Source organism: Poecilia formosa, unplaced genomic scaffold (genome assembly GCF_000485575.1).
Source record: "Poecilia formosa unplaced genomic scaffold, Poecilia_formosa-5.1.2 Scaffold392, whole genome shotgun sequence".
NCBI classification, from domain to species: domain Eukaryota; kingdom Metazoa; phylum Chordata; class Actinopteri; order Cyprinodontiformes; family Poeciliidae; genus Poecilia; species Poecilia formosa.
Window position 1 is genome coordinate 372162 of NW_006800331.1, and position 21956 is coordinate 394117.

The 21956-nt window shown below is 39.0% G+C and overlaps 1 protein-coding gene across 1 annotated transcript in view; it reads right to left on the reverse strand.

The window, feature by feature from the left end:
- Positions 1 to 7487: 7487 nt before the first annotated feature.
- The window catches only part of clmpb (CXADR like membrane protein b), a 75818-nt gene continuing 61349 nt past the window's right edge, over positions 7488 to 21956 (reverse strand). The window contains exons 3-7 of the mRNA XM_007575946.2: positions 19497 to 19701; positions 15955 to 16122; positions 14658 to 14780; positions 14006 to 14147; positions 7488 to 12924 (exon numbers count right to left, since the gene is read on the reverse strand). Coding sequence (XP_007576008.1) covers positions 12588 to 12924; positions 14006 to 14147; positions 14658 to 14780; positions 15955 to 16122; positions 19497 to 19701 — 975 coding nt within the window. The 3' untranslated portion in view covers positions 7488 to 12587. The remainder of the gene's footprint in view (positions 12925 to 14005; positions 14148 to 14657; positions 14781 to 15954; positions 16123 to 19496; positions 19702 to 21956) is intronic.

Sequence of the window (21956 nt, forward strand, 5' to 3'; positions counted from 1 at the left end):
GCATGGTGGTGGCAGCATAATACTGAGGGTCTGTTTATCATTGCATAAGCTGGTTTGAGAAATTAACAAAGAAGACTACCTCCAAATTCAACACTATTTCATATCAACTGCTGACTGAAACAGGACAGCGTTGTGTTACATCAGGTCAGTGATTCTAAGTGCTGTTCAAAGCTGGTTTTTGGATTCAACCCTATTAAAAATCAGTGTATAATGCCTAAAAGCTCTGTCTGTGCCAGGAAACAAACCAGCTTAAATTAACTTTACAAAATATTGGCCTGAATTATGCCAGTATTATGTTTCTGGCTACAAATGGTATATTGTTTCTTTGCAATTTGATAAGAAACAGTTAAGCAAATACTAAGGGAATTGTATTTATTTACTGGAAAGTGGATGTATACTTTGACCCTATTTAGATTAGAGAAACTCCTCAGTAAATCCAAACGTGTGCAGCCATTTCTTGTTCTGAAAGTTACTGGATATATGCATCATTTCAAGCAGGGAAAAAAAAAAAAGAAAACTTCACTGCTTCACCCTAACTCTGCTCCTTCCCTTTTGTGACAACCCAGCTTATTAAAAAAACACCTACATGCACATTGTTTTTCCATACCAGATCTACTGAAATAATTTGGAATCTTAAACAGCAAGACATCCATCTCAAAAGTAACTTTATGGCTTTAGGTTTCATCCCCTTTGTAAGATTGCATGTTGCCGCATCATTATATGGTCAATGATGGCACCTGCATTTGTGGCCAATAGATGTCACGGATATCCAACTTGCCCTTAGCGAGATACAGCAGCATTGTGACGTTCTGAACTGCAGTGACATTTTTATTGTGCTCTGCTGCCACAGACACTGCCAGCAGGGCTGGCACCACAATTATATACAACCTAAAATTATGCCCTCTTGAGACTAGCTCGGGCACCTGACAAGTGAGCTATTCAGCGGAGCTCCCAGTGTCCTTCAGCTCACAGTTTTACAGCTAATGGCTGTCATCCACATTCCCTATTAAAGAGGGATTATATGTCCTGGTAATGACAACCTTCTCAGTTTTTTTTTTTTCTGACGTTTGCAACAGTGAATCACACCACTATAACTTAGAAAATGACCTGATAATTCACTCGGTGCATTAAGGTTGTCTCTGTGATGTGAATGGAGAAAGAAGAGGCTGGTGTGTGACTGGTTTGATTAGAATAAGCTGCTGGGTGATGTGGGAGCAGTCATTCAAACACAGAAGACACAGCATTGATTTCTGTCCCTGTTAACACAGCTGCAGCGCGATAGAAACCCAAACCTTCCACCAGCCCCTCAGGGCACACAGTAATCCTGTGAATTTCATCCCACACTGAGGGTATGACATAAGAAATCTGGCACATTTCACTCTTCAGGTCAATCTCATTTCAGTAAAGAATAAGGATTTTTTTTTTCTTTTCCAGAGTCTGCCGTCTTTAGATCATACCACATCATTAGACAGATGCCCCTGGTTCTCGAAACACTTTCACTGAGCTGTGTAATTTGGCTCCGACACAGTTGGCTCTCATTGCTTGTACCCAGAGAAAGACAGATTCATGACATTGGAGGGGCTGATTACTGTTCAACAGAGGAAGACATGGAGGCCTAATCACCATACTGCTGTGGCAGCCAATAACCAGGTTTCATATTCTACAAAGCCACAATTAGAGACTAATTGTCCCAGGTGAAGGCTTCCATAGCAACAGGCAGGGATGTCTACTTTATCACAGCAATAGTTCACACAAAGCTTGTGTCATAAGATCTGGAAACATTAGGAGCAGGGATGAGTTTTCCGACACTTGGAATGAAGAAACTTAGAATTCAATGAATTTTTGAAGAAGCTCAGAATCACTTTCATTAAAACTTTGAAATATATTAATGGGTTTAGTAGAGACTTTCTGTGAATTTATTCATTTTCCATTTTAAAATATAAAAGTTAGTCCTGTCCTCAGATCCCGTATGCAAAATGTTAAAAAATTCACGTAAACTGGTTCTTTCTGCTGTTTTACACATGCGATGGCTGCACAAGTTTGTTCAGAGTCAAACTAATGTGTGGTATACATAGGTTTTATAAGAACCAACATGCACAAAACCTCTGGGCTTTTGGACTACTAGTTGTACTTACAATTACACATTTAAGACTTTCACAAGGTACCTCTTAATCATAAAGTGAAAGGAACAATATAAGACGTTCATTATTTTTTTTTAGTAAATATTGAGAAGGTGTGGTAGTTGTGCTCTCTGTACTCTGATGCCCATAAATGAAATCAAATACAACCAATTAACTGCCTTAATTTAATGCAGTTAGTTGTCAATAAATAAAGCCCATCTGTTTGTAATTAGCAGTTGTTCTGTAAATGCATTTTGCTAATGACTATCAGAGATCAAACAGCATTATGAACATACACATAAAGCTGTGAAGAACTTTAGACAAGGATTGGGTTATTAAACAAAATCTCAAGCTTTACGCATCTCACAAAACACTGTCCAATTCCTTCAAATGTTCAAATGTGGTAAACTTATACTGATTGTTTGTTCAATAAAAAACAACAACAACAACAAAAACATTTCTCTTTAACTGTTGTTATGTGATTAATATTTTGGTCTGTCACAACAACGTTTGCTCTTGTAACCTTATTAATTGTTCAACAGATTGGAATGCTGTTGCAAGATATTGTAGTCTTTCACTCCAAACAATTGGAGGAAAAATTACAATGGCTCTGTTTTGCTTGCTCTTTTGGAAAACTACAGCTTGACATTCTTTCAGTGAACAGTGGTTCTGCTTCAAGTAAAATCCATACGCTATGAGACAAAGCAGGACATGCTTTGGGGTAAGGTTAGGTTTTTGATTAGAGTGGCTGAGTTTTCTTTGTCAAGTGACAAAGGAATGAAAAATGATCATGAACATTTTGGACCTCAGACATATCTATTTTTGTTTTTAGTGAAAATACATTTCTACTTATAAAACAGTTATTTTCTCAATTTAAGAAACACCTAAAATACATCAACTTACACTACTTTTTACCATATTTAATGCTTTTGTTGAAAAAGATGATGTAATCTTATACAGAATTTCATTCAGACTAGTTTTTGCCTGGCTGTTACCTGACAGCAGCAGAACTGTACAAATGATGATGAGGAGGAGGAGGAGGAGGAGGAGGAGGAGAGAGGGAAAAACAAAGCAGCAAGATTACTCTGTGATGAGACTGATGAGGATTAGATGTTGCAAACCAATTTTCAAGCTGGGATCTGGAGGAACACTGTCGCAGAAATGCTCACACACATATATACACAATATCCTAATATATATTAATATGATTAATATTACAATCACTTAAATTATTCAACAAGCAAAACTAATAGCTTTCACATTCTGGATACTAGTTTTATATTCCTTTTTTCTTAGTTTATACTGAGACAATGAGTGAGTGAGTGAGTGAGTGAGTGAGTGAGTGAGTGAGTGAGTGAGTGAGTGAGTGAGTGAATTATACTTTCTAGATGGAGCATTATTGGATAGACTAGCAGTCACTACCTGATGTCACATAAACACACATCTAAAACAGGATACAACCTGCTCTTATTTAATGTTTTTCCTCCAAATGTGAAGTTCCACCAGGGGGCGCTTTAAGCAAAGCTTCACTAGAGCTGCATCCAAGGACAAGTTTCCACTTTTGTCTAGTTTGTGTTGCGGTTCTGTACAACTTAGTTTAATTCCTTTGAATATATAGATGTATGTTTTTTTATTTTATTTTATTTTATGCACATTTAAGGTTTTACGTAATAATAATTAATTGTAGCTTGTCCACAGAATCTGGGTTAACAAAGGATTCATGAGAGATTTCAGACAACTAGTCTCAAGTGATGGTGTTTGATATGCGATTCAGGATTTAGCCAGTGTCATTTAGATCCTATCTGCATCACAGATTACGCGAGAGCTATCGCCAAGCAGCACCAGGGGGGTGCAATTATTTTGGCGACTTCTTTCACAAAAACCTTTGTCAAGCAATCTACTGTCATTTATTTTGCAGATTACAGAGGGACGCCTAAAGAGAAATGGAAATTGGTAAAACTGAGTTGAAAGGCCACCTCAGAACCAAGAGATTCTTTATCTCTCCTGTATTTGGCCCAGTTAGAGAGTGAATGCCCTTATTTCTGACTTAGTATTAAACCATTGAATGATTTTTGTAGCCAAACACAAGTAGACTCTACTAAATGGGTGATCTAAGAAGACTATTTAATACTGTATTTTTTTTTAAGAGTATCACAACAGAATTTTATTGAGCTACTTTGTGCTGATTTGTCAACATGAATTCCTGAAGAATACAAGAACATTTGTGGTGGTAATGAAACACAATTTAAAAAGATTAAAGGAATATAAATACCTTATTTGTCAATGTGATAAGCAGAAGGTTGAAAGATCACCGATACAGCCAGCCAAAATTAGTTTCCTCCTCAGGTCTCACCCCTAGAGATAGGACGAGAAATTCAGGCATCTGAGAGGGGCTCAGAGAAGAGCTGCTGCTCCTCCTTGTCAAGAGCCAGTTGAGGTGCTGAGATGCTTCCTCTACACCTCCCATGGTGTTCTGGGCCCGCCCCACCGGGAGAAGATCCATAGAAAGACCCAGGACACGTTGGAGGGACTATACTTCTTGGCCAGCATGGAAAAGCCTTGGGATTCCCGTGGAGGAGCTGATCCAAGTGGCTGGAGAGAGGGAGATCTGAATCTCTCTGCTTTGACTGCAGTGACCTGATCACAGGTTAAGTGGGACACAATGAATGAATGGATGGATGATTGTAGTTGGACACGACCCAGGTGAAAAGGAAACTGCATAAATAAAATAAAGAACTTACAGAAACATAGACGGCAGGACATGGAACACTGAAGCATGAAACAAGGTAACAGAAAGATCCAATATCAAACAAAAACCCAAGAGCCGGAATACTGAAGAGAGGCAGAATTGACAAAGTAAACCACAAGAACAAAGCAGAGACAGAATGCAGGCAGAGGAAAATCAAGGGACAGAAAACAGCTGTACAAGGGAGCAAATTGGCAAGAGGGAAGGTGAATAATAAACACTGGAGAACAGAGACTAAAGCAAACTACAAATCAGGGGTAAAAGAATAACATAAATCTAACAAATGAAAATTCAAATGTATAACTACAAGGTGCAAGAATAAAAGAAAAAACTGAACAGAATATACTGATAAACTGATATAAATGAACAAGAAAATAATCAAAATTCAAACACAGAGGAAAATCAAAACCCAGACAGAAAGCAAGTTTTACAGCAACTATTCTCTAACACAGAAGGGCTGAAAAAATATACCTTACATGCTGTTAATATAACTTCTTAATCGATGTTTTTAAAGAGAATTTTATAAAATCAGAACCATCACTAAAACAGAGATTGCAAATTGGAAATCAAGTCAAACAAAGTTCTGAGAGCATCACCATGAATACAATTTCTAGTTGTTGTTTTGCTACAGATCTGTTTTATGTATGTGAAAAAGACACACGCATGTTTAGAAACCTTTGAATTTTTTTCTCAACTGTATATCTATGTTTGACATTATCATATCTACATGAAATAAAGCTTTTTTGAAAAATACAACTTAAACATTAACTTGCTCACAGCACACACTTGGAACTTCATGCTATGAGATCAATGCATTTGTGGAAATGACAAAGCAGGAAATAATGAATAATATCTAATGGAGACATGAAGGATACAGATATGAGGTTACAGAATGTCCCAATCTGTTACTAAAATGCCATTGAGGTAGTGCAGGCATCTGAGTGTGCATAGTGTCTAGGCATGCCAGAGAGTTTATGACAGTCTCATCACACATGGCTAATCATGTAGAACAATGAGAACAGAGGCATGAAAAAGAGGGTGGAGAAGTGTGTTCTGGCCTTGAAAATCTGATATTGCTTTGGATGCATTTTTTTGTTTGTTTAAAAACAACACACACATCACGCAGCCTGTAGGCAGCTCTTAAATGTATTAGCCTCCATGGATGGATCACTTGGCAAAGTGCATTGTGCATGCTTTTGTGAATTCCTGCAACCTTCTCCGCACGTCCTTGAAACAGACAAAGCCACCATTTTGCCCTTTGCAAGGGTTTATACATACTGTGTGTCTTGGCAGTTTGGTAGCTTGCCAATATGAAGAAGATTTTTCAGAGGAAACAGATGAATGGCAGACAATATGCTGACTGTGCAAGAATAAGAAAAATCTCTCTGCCCTATGATTTATCCTCACATTTTGAGAAGCATTGGGTCCCAGCAACTGAGCAGAAAAAAAAAGTGAATTGGCTTCAAAATATTATAGGTGTGAGAAATCGGCATACGTCTAAAAAAAAAAAAAAAAAAAAAAAGTTTTGTAGTCTTATCTTTCCTAAGATAGCTGACACACGCCAATTTTGAAATAGCTAGCATATACACTTAAAAGCTAACCTAAAGCCAGCTACACTGGAACATAGCTAATCAATCACAATATAATTTAGACCAACACTAGTTGAAATTAAACAAGGAATGAAATCATGTGGAAAAACACCTCCTGCCCGCTGAGGTGAATGAAACATGTGATGTTGTGGGTCCTTTTTTACAAATTCCCAGGGAACATTTGAAATACTAAGACATTTAAAATACAAATAGTGGACTCTACCAGAATCTTGAAAATGAGTCACCTCTAGGTCTTTATCAGGAACATCATAAAAACAAACAAACAAAAAAAAAAACAATACAGACACCAAATTAACCTTCTCTCATTCCATTTCAATGGGAAACCTGTAGATAAGCTGAAGGCAATAGAGGACCCATGTCTGTGGTCGATTGTTCAGAGGAACAGTTAAAGATCCTGCTCTCTGTATTCTCCAATCTTGTGACTATGTGCTAATCTAATGTAAAAAAAAAAAAAAAAAAGGGGCTGCACAAAAGCCAATGGGTTCAGATTATGCTGAGGCAATGAAAGATTAACTTATTCTCAGGTATTTTACACATCTTTATAAGTGGCGACAACTGTTCTGTATTGTCACTGTCAAAGGCCAATATTTTATAGAGCACATCTTAAATACTCAGCTTAAAAAAAAAAAAGAAAAGAACTTGTTGAATTTATTAGTCTGGGTTGAAACTGTATAATGCCTAAATATGTGTCACACTGAAATTATGCACTGCTAATATTCATGGTTTCTTAGGATCTGCAGGTTAGATTCCCCTGATAAGCAGACAATAAAAGTAATTCTTTTTGACAGCTGTCAAATTCTGGTACAGTCAGCTAAGCAGACCAGACTGACCGTTTCATAAGCACATACGTAAAGCGTGCAAGCTTCTACTAAGCATAAAAGCTCTGACCTTAACACTTCCCACACACCAGCAAAGGATGAGAGACTTCGGAGCACGAATAAATTATTCACGATTTTATAACTCTAGGAGTCTACCTCATTCTAATTCAAAAGGAAGATGTCACAAGACCAGTTAGGTTGTCATTGAATATTTTATTTGCAAATGAAAGAGTAATAACTCAGAAGTCGTAAAAATATACATTTTTTTTTACTCGTGATATTTACAAGGATTGTTTTCATCAAATGAACAAAGCAAAAAAAAAAATCCCTTATTATTTTAGAAAACTAAAATGAAAATGCACATCAGAAAACAGATGAGAGTAAAGTAAACAAAAGTGTTTTACATTTCCCTTTAGTCGAGCCATGCTGAGCCTGTCTGCCCCTGACATTGAAACAACGCAGTCAAGAGGAAACAGCCGACCACACAGAATCAACACACACCGGTGATGAGCATAGCACACTGAAAAGTGCAAAGTACATGGATGAACATTTGAAAAACCCCCCAAAAAACAAACAAACAAAAGAAGACAAAAGTAAAGCTTCAAAAATCAATTGGTGTTGATATATTTACAATTTTTGATTTTTTTTTTTTTGATTACTTTTAGTTGATTACAGTTATGTTACATCAAAGCAAAGCATTCCCGTTCATCTGCTCAATCTTATGACATGCAGGTACCTCTTACAATCTCTCTTTGACTTCCTGGAGGTTGAACCGAGCGTTGTTCATCTCCACTCTTAAAATGCAATAATACATCACATTCTCTTATACTGACAGACAAGGCCAAACCACAGATTGCCCTGCTCAATAGCTTTAATCAGAAATAAAACGCGACTAATAGAACATAAAACACTCTAGCTACATGAGATTCATTCTCCCATCACATACCGCAGGATAACCATTAACCATTAAACTGCACCTTTGAGTGTTGGTAAGACAATGTGCGGTGCTGCTGACTGATAATATTGCACGTGGAGCCGACGCGCTGAGCTGTGGGGCGTGTTAAGACTTTTTCCCTCCTGCGCACACTGAACTGACAAAAAGCGACTTAAAATTCATTTGTTGGAAAAAGAGCGAGTTTGTTGGGTCACAAAGAAGTGTGCAGCGCGAGGGCTCATAAACTGGGGAATCTGCCACCTGAGACTTGCCGACGCTGGAAAGCAAATCAGAAAAGCTTGGAGGAATTTAAAGCTGGAAGACTTGATTCCCATCCTCCACCACCACTGCTGCTACTTTCATCTGTGGAGGAGGGAATTTCAATGACAAGAGCCCACAGCCCTGGCTCAGAACCAATCCTGTTATAACTCTCTTGTTTCCCGGTACCACTCTTGTAAATTCCCAAGCTGGGGGGAAAAAATCTTTCAGCATATGCCATCGAGATCTTTAAGATGCATAGCAGTGTCTGTTTTAGCGAGTGCTTCCAAGTGCGTGTGTGTGTGTGTGTGTGTGTGTGTGTGTTTTCTTACTGTATCTTTTTTTTTTTTTATGTAAGTGTGTGCACATGTCCTCTGAGTGATGCCACGTCCCATTCTGTGCCGCATTTAGTATCCGGGCTCCATCAGTCAGCCGTAATACCTCCAGACATTCGATCCGTCAAATTGATTCTGAAGGAGCAGAAATAACAGGGAATGCTTGTTTGGGCTTTTGTTTGTGCAAAGGGTGTCAGTTTCTGTGAGGTGTGCTTGCGTGTGCACACAACTGCATTGTCATATGCATCTCGCATACGATATGTGCACCTGTTGATGTGTACGTATATACAACTTGTAACTATGTGTGTCTGTTTGGTGAGATGCCACCCCGACAACCTGGGCAAAGTGCATTCTGCACAGAGACAGCAGGAGCGTACCAGTCCCCTCCAGAGCTGAGGAAAGTTATGAATTATGAACGCTCTTTGTCTCGAGACGCCACCCCCACAAGCAAAAACATGACTGCTGCCTGTGAAGCAAAGTTCAGTAGGCATATGAAACTAAGCAAAAGCTAAAATCAACACTGCCAGTCTTCAGTCATGTACATTTAAACAGAGGTTCCCTTGCTTGACTGCATCCTTCGCCCTCATTGAATGGGTAACATCAGAGTGTGTGGGTGTGGCCCAAGGGCAAATACTGAATTTACATGCATACACCCACGCATACACGTTCACACACAATTACAAGTGTATTCGCAGACATGCCAGTAACCACGCTCAAAACTGCTCTATTACAAACATAGAGTTAGCCTCCTTGGTCGAACACGACACGCTGCTTTTAGTGAAACAATACAAGAAAAAAAAAATAATAATAAAAATCCCAATTACCTCTGTGGTCAAGTCATGTGTGAAATCCAATGTGTGAAATCAAACAACACATCCTTTCCTGGCAGATGTTGCAGATTTAGACTTGAAATATGACCATATTTGCTCTAATGATGCAGAGCCACGGATGATGGGAGTTCTAGACTGTCAAATAGCAAAATAGGACACAGTGGCTCTAATAGCTACCCTGGTAAAAAGAAAAAAAGAAAAATGTAGAAAAATAGGACAAAGATAAATGTAGGTCTTCCTTTAGCTTTGTTTTTTTTTTTTTTTTTTTTTTTTTTACAATCCTGGTCATTTGAAATGTTTAAATTATTTCTCTGACTACAAATGTGAGCAAGATAAGACTAGACATTTTCCAAAGGTTGAGAAACCACAATGGTATTGGTGTGTAATCAGTAAAAGGTTGCACACTTTGTATACTGAAAGTTCACCTTTCAGAATTAAAGTTTAATTGTATGTTGAAAGGGCTGGAAGATTATGTCTGGATGGAAATAGTTTTTCAAATGTAGCAAAATAAATTATGTTAAAATTATATTTGGATTTGTGCAGCAATGAAAATAATCTCCTTTGTGAACACCTTCTACATGTACTTGCCAAGGTTATTGAGAATAAATGCACAAGAAATTAGTAAAAAAAAATTATATATTTATACATAATAAAACACGTTATTGATATGTTAAGGTCAATGTTCCTTTTTTATAACAAGATGACATTTTATCTCAATAATTAAATTTTACTTTCAAAGCAAAGTTTAACTGTCACTAACTCATGTCATGTTTGAACACACTGGTGGTCTTGAAAACTTGTCCAAGTGTCTATAGATATATAGTTTGTTTTTTCAGAAACAGAAAATATATAGTAAGTTGGAAGTGGTCATAGTGGATCTTGTCTTGTACACATCCACACATACTGTCATATAAAATGTTTGTTTCACATTAGGGTCACTGACAATATCATTGTCATTTGTAACTTCAGAAAAAAAGAAAAAAACAGACAGTTTGACTTCACTTTGGATTTCTCACTTGGCATTATTTTGTGAGGAAACATTTTCCTGACATACCCTTATTTTTAAGTTGAACTGACATCATGTGCGTATAAGCTATCTGTATGTACAATATAAAACAAGACTGATTACAGAATGTACAGTAAATAGTCTTGTGGCATGGGATTGCTTTCTCACCACTCACTCTGCTTGGTGCTTCTTCGGCTGCATCCGTTTCTGGGGCAGTTCTTGTGACATCGAGTGCTTCCCGCTGGTGACCCTCAAAGTTTCATGTGAACAGAGACTTAACCGCTGGTACACTGAAGATAAGGACCAAGGGAGAGGGGTGGTGAGGGGCTTAGAAAAGAGAAAAGAAAACATCTAAAGGGAGAGGGATTGCAAAGGCACACTAGATAGGCTACTTGCCCCTTTTTCAGCTACTTTCAGTCAAACTGCACTTTGTCTCTCAGAGGATACAACAAATAGGTTTCTTGCTGACAATAAGCATTAACCAAGCAAGTGATTGGGCGAAACAACAATCAAGTGCCACACTGCTGTTACGGATCCAAGGAGAGTGTTGGATTTATCTAAGTCACACTCCTTGTTCCCCATCTTTAGACAAGCTAAAGTAAAATTTGAAAGTCATGTGCCTTAGTTTGATATTGTACCCTGAAGGAGGCTGAAAATAATGGACTCCACCATCTTTGTACACATTCATCTCAACGAATTTTGGCTTCAGTTCAGAAATGTAGCTGGTAAACAAAAAGAAAATAATAATAATACTAATAAAAAAAATACCAATCATAACCCATCCTGGGGCATTGGTGGCACTTCTTAAAATGAGGGACTGGACACATGGCTGCCTTTGATATTTTGTAACCCGCACAGGAAAACGAGACAAAAGGAAACAGAGACGAAACCAAACAAAGATCCTAGCTGTTCTAATAGATGCTTACCTCTATGTTTAAAGAATCGCTATAGGCCTAATAAATGCTACTAAAGTACTTAGGAGAATATTTGGTAGCAGTACAGGAGTTTAACAATGTAGATGTGGGAGGAACGATAAGTCCATTGATTTGACTGTCAATGCTACATCCTTGCTCCTGAAGTCCCTCCTGCCCCGTATGCCAGTCGAACAGTGAAGCAGATGAGGCGTTCACGAGCCAGCTGAGTCAGTCTGTGGTTTCTCACAGGTTCCTCTGCGAGAGCACAAAAGACCGAAAGCAACGAGGCGGATGATGCACACGCTGCGCACCGTGTCTGTCCACATGGATGGGCAAAATCGGCCAGGCCCATGGGGGGAGGCAAAGCGGTTTGTGGTTTTAGAGCAAGTAGTTGGAAGCAGCCAGACAGAGGTGAAGAGTGATATGAATCAGAGAATCACCCCCTCCTCCCTGGTCTCCAACTTTACAAAAACAAAAAACACCCAGCTTCCCAGACAGTCTCCCACTTTTCCCCTCTTTTCCGCCCTACTTATATTCATCTTGTTTAACTGATGGTGAATGTAAGTATGTTTTTAGTTTCCTTTTCTCACTCCGACTGCATGCCTAAGCCTTTGATTTGATAAATAAATAAAGCTCTTCAAGGGGGCGCCTTCCACCTCAATGCACATGGTGCTTCTCTGTGCCATCTGAAGCAAAAAGAAGAAATGCAGCAAAAAAGTTCTACCTTCAGCCATGGGATCGTTTTGCATCTCAGGTTTCAGTTTTGTTTTTTTTTTTGTTGTTCTTTTTTTTAAATCAGTAGGGGCAAGCATGTCTTATATTTTACCCTTTAAGTTATGCATTCATTAAAAGTACTTTTGGAATTATAGTATTGATTTTTTTTTTTTTATTACATCCTTTAAACTAGTTGCATTTCTTTGTTTATGGAAGAGTCTCAGTCTTTGGGAGAGGGTTATGGGGCCTCAGGGAGGGGTCGGAGTCTTACATGGCTGCAGGAAAGGGCGTGGCTTTCAGTCCTACACAGTCTGAAAGGCCTTGGTCTGGGCTGGGACCATGAGAGTCGGGGGTGTGGGTCCAGACATGTTCCTGGAGTTGAATTTTGGAGTGACAGGGGGCTCAGGGGTTTTGGGGGGCACCACTGTGGTGTAAGCTGGAGGGGACTGGGGGAAGCCTGGAGGCTGTCCATTTTCCTTGAGAGCTGCCACTGCAGGTGGACGTGGACGGTGGCCACGTTGGGTGCTGTTGTGCACCATTGATTGGGTGGAGGAGGCGCCGGAGCGTGAACTGCCAGAGCGGGACGAGGATAGCGAGTTTGGCTTCACCAGTTTGGCCTTGGGAGCCTCAGCGTCTTCCCTACATGTTGGGAAACACAGCAAGGACAACATAAGGACAACAATATTTATTTGATATAAAAAAGCAACTCTTGAAACAGAGAAGAGAATCCTAACACAATAACACAGCAGAGTGTCCCTGCATTACACTATTCCAAGGTCTAAAGCACTGGGGACTTGTAGTTTGCCAGAGCTTCATGTAATTCATGAGATACCCCCTAGCCTTAGAGTTTTCTGAAGCAAATTTGCATGGAATAATGAATTCTGCTAGAATCACTGGTTCCCCAGATGCAACTGTTGAAGAAGAAAAAAAAGGCACTGAAAATACAATGAAAACCATCCCAAATAAATCAACTTCTACTTGAGTTCTAATATGACATGATAAAAGTCTCAGAAAAATGGTACCTGGCTGCCCTGATGTTATTAAGGATGACTGACTCAAAGCAATAATCCTTGTTTTGGTTTCAATTTCAAAAGCAACCTATTATTAGAAAGGGTGTTAAACATACAGGAAGTTTGTGAGCAAGTTCTTGGTCTATACACAAAGTCCGATGATGCTTATGAACATACAGAGTCAGAAATGCACATTTTAGGTTGAGATATATTCTAATGCAGCCAAAATTATTATTATTATTATTATTATTATTATTATTATTATTATTATTATTAACAAGAAAATGGAATGGATAACGTTTGAAGATTTATCCATTACAAATTCATACAAAAATATCCACGCAACTCCATGCAGAGAACAAGGTTCACGTGCACAGTGAAAACAGTTCCAGAAAACTAAAAAAGTGTTTTTTTCCAAGCAAAAATGAAAGTAAGTGGCAAAGTCAAGCTTGAAAGCTTGATTCTTTCATAAATCGGTGTAAAGATTTCTGCATTAGGACAGCAAAATTTTCAGCTGATGTTGAGAGGAGCATAAGACCTACAAGCTAGGCAATGCAGTGGCATGTGATCCTGAGCATGAACAGCTGCTTCACAGTATGACAGTATTTATTTTCAAACATTTTGTGTCCCGAATTTTAGTGAGTTATAGTTTTAATAGTAAAAACGATTGAAAAATAAAAGAGAGACAAACGACAAGAATATGATTGAACCTGATCTCATTTGGGGTCTCCTCCTCTTCGTACTTCTTTTTTTCTTTCTTCCAGAAGACGAGCCAGATGATTATTATGACAATGAGGACGCCGAGGGATATTCCCGCCACTATTCCCGCTACCGTCCCAACATCCCTCACATCTGTGGATGAAAGAAGAGGAAGAAAGTGATTAGAGATATATTCTGCTTTTCTCTCTGGTAAAATACTATTCCATTTTCCCTGTTAGTCTTCAATTTATTAATAATCATTTTACATGCACGTTCACCAGAAAAAGACTCACTTCTCTCTTTTGAGTCCCTCCATCCATATTTAATTTAAGGACATTAATTTAACACCAAAGACTAAAAAACATTTATGCTGAGCTGCTGGATCTGTCGTTTTTTTTTTTTGTTTTTTTTTACTATTCCCCCATACATGACCCTGTCAGGAGACTCTCGAGGAAAGCATCATTTTGACAGTGAAACATGGCATTTAAAACAGAGGGGCCATCGCCACGGGTTTACTGCATTCGATAGGAGGGTAAAGGGGAGTAGAGGCAGGGTGAAGAATAAATGTATTTGCAGCTGTAGTTTAAAACAATAACCATCAATCAGTGTGGCAGTTTGGTGTGAGGTGAAGACTGCGAGGTCGAGTTCCCCTCCACAACTCACGCTGCATCGTGACCTCAATGGTGCAGTTTTCCTCTCCCACGTCGTTGCTCGCTGTACACCTGTAGACACCTGTGCTGTCCATGGTAAGATTCCTCAAGGTGACAATCTCTGGGTTCTTCAGATCTGTCCCCAAAAACATAAGATGCCATTTATGAAAAAAGAGGCCTGAAATATATTCAACAAGAGAGAGCAAATAGGAGTGGAATAGCGGGGGGGCGGTGGGGAAATTTTCCAGTGGAGGTCCATCACAGTCAGGAGGATCTGAGGAGAGAAGCAGGAGTGTGTCTGACAGGGTGACGGAGCCCCAGAGCCCTATGGGATATTTAGTCATCTGCACCACTGACAACCATGTGGTATTAGCTTTCACTAGACCCATAAATAATGGCTGCTGATGCTGTGTGTTATTGTCCCATGAAAAGTAATTATACTGAACAGGTGGTGCTTGGTTGATGCCAATAACTGGAGAGGTTTTGGCTGGACATGTACCACTATTACAGTAAAAAAGAAAAAAAAACAAAAAACCTGTAAAGTGGTATTTTATTTATCCATTGTTTGGTTTGTCAATTGGGATATAGAAACAAAAAAGCTGAAAAACCTTTCAGTGTATTGGATTTGATTGTTTTTTTTTTCCACTTCAGCTTCACTCCCAGAAAATGCACACACAGAAAATGCACACACTGCTTTAATGCTCGCAACTGTGATTGACTTGAGGCGGCTTGACATTTCAAATTCACTAAACCCGGTTTCAGCACAAATTCTCGTAATGATGCACGTAATTCTGACAGAATAAAACCACAAATCACAATGTTGTGCCGTTTGATTTCCTGGAAAAGAATAAATAGAACTCATTTTCATGGTTTTAGGCTTATTGCTTGTGTGTGGGGAGAGAATCAGAACAATCCAAGCATATTAACTGATTGAAGTATCAGTGGATGAAACTGAAAAAAAATAAACGCATGTTCCCTTGAGCCAACTGTTGCAACTTTTAATAATTCTTGACAAGCATCTAAAGGATCTACAATAGGAGAATGAGATTTGCCTCTGTAGATTTAGGTGCCAGTGTTTTACAGATGTTTAAAATAATAGAGGAGGCAGGTTTACAGTGGTGTACTTTGCAGAAATCTCTCTGGGACTAATGCAGCAATAAAAAAAGAAAAAAAAGTCATCAATATAAAAATTAATTAACATACCATTTCTGTGAAAGGGAACTGAATCGTGAATCAGCACATCATGTCAGTGTAGTGTTATCTTTCTCTCTCTCTTTTTAAAGGTCTTTCTAAAGCATTATTTTTCTTACCTATCAGTGCCAAGTTTGGAAGCTTGCCCAAACTCTTCCCTTTGTCAAGCACTCGCTCCCACTTGTAGCTAATGGGGTCTGAACCATCGCTGGATTTACAGCTCAGCTTGACATCCTTGCCCTCCAAGAGTGTTCCATCCATCCGGCACCTTGGCTTGGAGGGCTTTTCTGTGGGAAACCAAAAAACAAACAAAAAAAATGTGCCACAGAGAAAACAAAATTATTTCTCTTTTAATGTTAAAAATAGCAGATACAGTTCTCAAAAGATTGCACACTTCTTATAATACTAAGGTTTCTGTTGAAAATAAGAAAAATTACAATGTTTTTTTTTTTTTTTCATTTATTACCAATTGGGGAAGCTGCCTGCTTACACGAGCCAGGGTAGTTTTGCTCCACAACCAGGATATCTCAAGAGGGAATCCCAGTTGTGTTATTGACTATTTGATCAAGACATCATGTAACATTAAAGCAGACAGGGCACATTGCTGAAACAGGCCCCTGTGTTTTTATGACCTTCAACAATTTGTCACCTGAAAGTGCAAAATTGTTAGAATGTTGAGAATGGTGGAAAACTTGCAACCCTCAGCACCCTACAGCGGCAAAGGGCAGGTAGACACAGCTCCAGGAGCAGTAGAGAAAGTGCTGAAGCCCACAGTTTGTTTTCTCCATCTGCTTAAGACATAGTGTTTCAACTGAATTGAATTCAAATTGAGTTCATCAAGGACAACTCATTAAACAATGTTACATGTGAGAAACAAAGCAACCATTGTTTTGGGGAAAGGTTTTCTAGCCACAGGCTAATTTGTAAACCCAGTCCTTGGCTGGACCTCTATTAAAAGACAACAAAATTATAAATTCCCCCCCAAGCATATACACCCCTCACCCCTCCTCCCACACACACACACACACGCACAACCCCACACTGAATTTTTGTGATTGTAAATAAGAAAAACATGAAAATGTACAGTAGAGAAAGCCAATTCTCCACAACAAAGTATAGTAGTAGTTTGATCTAGCTAAATGGAAAAGTAATTACAGATTTTACAGTCTGCTGCCTCTCATTAGGGTTTTTGCAGATATCTATATGATGGCAACATTTGGATACATCTCAACATTGGGTAGCTTTATAACTGTCCAGTAAGTCGTTGTGTATGTATAAGCAGAAATGAGTTCACGGTTCTTCAAAACGGTAAAAAGAGGAAAGAATACCCCTTAAGTGAAGCGCATAATGTCAGACAATCACTGCAAGAAAACAACTTGCTTAAATGTCTCCATAACTACAGTCAGAGCAATATTTAATAAATGCAGCTGGATGAGGACTTTGGTCACTATGCCCTCACGCATAGCGACCAAGATAATAAAGGAGGTCGATTGTGACATCTGAGGTTCATCATCACTTTTTAAAGATTTTTTTTTTACATTCCAATAAGGCAACACCAGTCACTATGGTGGGTACTATTATGGTAGGTATTTTAAAACATAAGATGTAGTCTTTTTAAAGTTAGTTGGCCATTTTCTGTTTGCTTTCTGCAAACTGGTGACACAATAAAAAAATGGCTTTCTGCAGGGAATGGACAAACGGGGCCCCAGACCAGGCCATGAATGCGTGTAGTACCATTTTTTCCACAGGTCAATAGTTTTGGTCATAGTCTGCCACAGCTGGAGGCACAGAGCAGTATAGCTGCAGCCCTGCTGAGATCTGTACAGCTGCTCTGCTTAGATTCTTGCTGTGAGGCACGGCTTCACTATAAAAAGAAAATGGAGCACAGTTGTCTCCCTCTCTAGTGACATAATTTTAGATGATTGGTCGACTAAATTTATATATCTGTTTTGTGTTTTGTGCAACCGTCAAATTAGCCATGTGAAGTCGCATGTGCTTGCTTGTGAGCAAAGTTGGAGAATAAGTAACTCTGACATGGTAACATAATTCGAGAGTATGTCAGAAGCAGAATGGCATTGGCTCACACGCTCTGTGAGCAATATAACGAGAGCGGCTGATTGCAGAGCACTGAGCATCTGTCAGCTCTGTCATGGTGAGTAAGACTGAACCGCAGCAGAAGTCCCTTAAAAGAAAAATAGTTTACCAAACTTGAACCATCAATCCATTTCGCTTCTAAAGTCCAAAATCTGCACATGAAAATTCCAACATTCCGTCAAGCAGAGAGTAAATTCCTTGGCATGAGTGACCAAGTTTGCATATGATGCTATATGCACTGGCAAGCAAACAAATGCAACCACTGACATTTACCGCTTCATGCCAAGCCAGTTACAAGTTATTATCCGAACGCGGGGGAGCGGGAGCAGGATCTCAGACGTTTGTCCCTCTTGGAAGCAAAAGTGTCGACGCAGAGCTGAAGGCAATTTGTGAAAATTGAGGCTCTAAGTCACCACAATATCTTCATGGAAGTGAGAGGAGAGTGAGAGCGAGAGGATTAACAGATTGCTCCATTAGAAAACCAATAACGTCTGGTTGAACTAATCTCCCGTGATGTTTTATTAATTCGCCTGCTTTTCTGACACTTTTCTGACACAGAACAATCTTGCTCCTCCCACCAGACTTTGTGTCAGGCTCATGTGGCAGAGCTCCTCCTCTTTTGATGTTCTTGAACACCGTGAGCTATATCTGTGGTCCAGGCATAAAACATGTGCGGTATTAGCAAGGAGTAAATTTAATTTACACAAAGTATCGCAAACTGAGAAAAATCCATGTTATAGTTCTGTGAAAATGCATTTGCCCTCTTCAGCTTTTTTTGGTCATACTTAAATCCATAAGATAATAAATGTTTAATATTGGATAAAGATGTGACTTTAAAAAATCTGGTTTATGCTCAAAAACTCTCCATTCAGGATGAGCTCTGCAAAAAGAGTGAGGGGAAATGCCTCCAAAAGAAATTATTACAATTATTATAGTTGCTGCCAAAGATTGTCAAAATCAACTTCAGGATTTACGGGACAGTCAATATTTTACACAGGTCGGTTTCCTTAACTTTTTTCTTAGAAATGCAATCATTATTTGAAAATGGCATTGTCTGTATACTTGGCATCTTGGCTACAAAGAATATAGTGAAAACACAGAGAATCATTTTGGGAGCAAATGCCTTTTCAGATTGTTGTTTCATTTGTCTAACAGGGGATGTTAAGTATTTTTGAATTCACCAGCATATCTGCCTGTGTTACTCGGTCCCTGAGTTCATCTTCCCGAGCCCATTTCTATGTCCTTCAATGTTTTTCCGTCTCACCTCATCAAGAAACCATTCCAAACGGACCCAAACAGCATAAGGAAAATCAAATCACACCGTCTGCATCAAATTGAATCATTAGATCAGTCAGCATGATGGAGGAAATGTGCCAGGCTAATGATCTTCTGATTAGGCCTACATGTGTATGTGTTTGATAATCTTTGTGTATTTTCAGTCCAAATGAGTTCCCTCATAACCTGATGGCATGTCTGAGGATCTGAGTGTGAATTCTTCTGAGTGAATTTGTCATCTGCATTTATTTGCTTGTATGCTCACTATGAGAGTATCTCTGTAAACCCTTACCCAGAACAATGAGGTTGACCTGGCTCCAGTGGTACTTTCCCCCAGTCTTGACTTTACAGGAGTAATCCCCGGAGTCGGTCAGCAGCAGGTCACTGATCAGCAGGGAGGCGTCGCCGCCCAGGTACTCCCCGGCGAAGGACAAGCGGCTGGCGTCACTGCCAACGGCCTCGTTAGTGTAGACCTGTCCTCCGAAGAAAGTAATGATCTGGATGTGGGAAAGAAGATGTAATTTACTTTTCTGTTATTTCAACTGTCTCCATAGAAGCTACATCTGGTTTGGCGTTCCATGCAACTGCGATACTTTCCTGGAGGGGGCAATAGGCTGAGATAATGCTGCCAACAACTAGACATTCTTCCTCTTCTGCTATTAACTTTTTACATTTCATTAACATAGAAAGTATTCCTACATCAGCTCTTCTGTTTCTTTTTGTGTGTCTGCTCTGTCTCCTCAAGCCCCCTGTTAGTCGGTGCAGATGGCCGCTTGTACTGAGCCAATTTTTCCTCTCCACTGTTGCCACATGGATGAGGGACTGCAGTAAAATCAACGACACAATGGAAGACTTTGACTACTTTCATGAAATGCTTAACCAGGAGTAGTGAGTGCAATCTGCTGAGTTTCCTTAGAAAACCTTTTTAAACTCTTCAAATAATAAACCGAAGTGTTTCACAGCTAGCTTCAACTGAAATGTAAGTGTAGATGAAATGAAATAACTTTTTATGTAAATTGAGTGTAGATGGTGTTGTGGATTGACTATATAAGTAATGGGAATTTATTTGAAATTCTTCTAAATTTGACTGTGAAATGTTTATTTCTGATTTGTCTGAAACAAGCTTATGCAAAGACTAAAATCAGATCTGCCCTGCTCCTTTCTAAAAACTCTTGTTCCTAATTAAAAAACAAAACAGATTCTTCTTGGATCTTGCATTTACGTCTGAAATATCTGTTATTTTATCATTCCGAACGTTACTCCAATTCATGCTACTTAGAAGTAAATTTGCCTTAGTAAACTTTTATGTCTCACAAAGAACATCCTCAATCTATTTAACTGCAGACAGCAACATTAAAACTTCCATAACTCCAAAGATCGTACGTGAACGACTGGTACATAAGCGTAGTGTTGCCTCACTGTCTACTCACAATGCTGGAAAATTCACCGTTCCAGTACTTACAGTATGAATAGCAATGCTAACGATTATTTTCTAATTAACCCCTGGGATAGATGGAATATTTCACTGATGAATGCATTTGCTGTGATGCTACAGCGCATTCAGCTGGTTATCTATGAGGACAACTATATCCTTATGGCCTTTGTACAAGCAAAGCTGTCAAACTGACCATACAAAAAGACAGAAAAATCTATTTGGTTTGCTGATAAAAGATTAAAGTACCCACTGTGGCACAAATTAGGTGTTGGCACAGAATTAAAAGCCACACAGAAGCACAGTCCACTGCATAATGCAACGCTGTATTTTCAGATGACAAAACATTGCACTTGGCTTGTAAGAATATTAAAGCTTTAGTTTATTTTACTATACAGTCAAAAGTTGTTAAAAATAAATAAATATGATGGATAATTTCACTGTAAGCATGGTCATTTATTTTCAAAGTTTTTCTTTTTTCTTTCTCAGCTTAGAATACACATGTTCCTCTCCTTTTTCTCTTACGCTCTCTCCACATGCACAAGCAGAAACAAACGCAGCTGTCACAGTGGCCTATTACTCAGGGCAAGTGAGAGCCTGCAGATGGGGGGCTGCTAAATGCCGGTGCCACAGCACATCAGTGCCCAAAGAAATGGGGGCACCTGCTGGGACCACAGGTGACCACTGGCCACTTACACATGCATATACCTAGACTTCACACGCAGCAGATTATAAGGACACCCTCCATAAATGCAACAAGACGTACATTACGGTGCAAACGTGAACAGCCTTGGCACCATAAAAAGAATGTTTTACAGATATTTGCCTATGGGCACTTTTTTATGTGCTTTGGGCATTTATTACTCATACATATGTGGGTGCAGGCTGCACCATATGACTATGTGTATTTAGGCCTCTGGTCATGTCTGGGTGTATACTGCAAACACTCTTATGGGACAGAGACACGGAAAGTACTCATGAGTGTGAGGAATTGTGGGAAAATTGAGCAAAATGACCACAGGCTGTGGGTAAAGTTTCCAATTAAAACGAGGTGGTTTGTTTATTCAGCACGAACTTAAATACATGATGAGATATCCCCCCCAAACTCCTTAATGCATTCTTCAGGTTTAATTAAAATAAATGTGAAATGAACAAATGTCATATATTAATCTTGCATTCACCTCCAAAAGAACAAAAATGAGACTATCATTTTTCTATTTTGTTCCCCCTTTTGTGTTTCATTTATTGAATATTTTTATTCCACGCATCAGTGGCTGTGGATGACATTGCATAACTCAGATCTAAAACAAGCTTATTCAA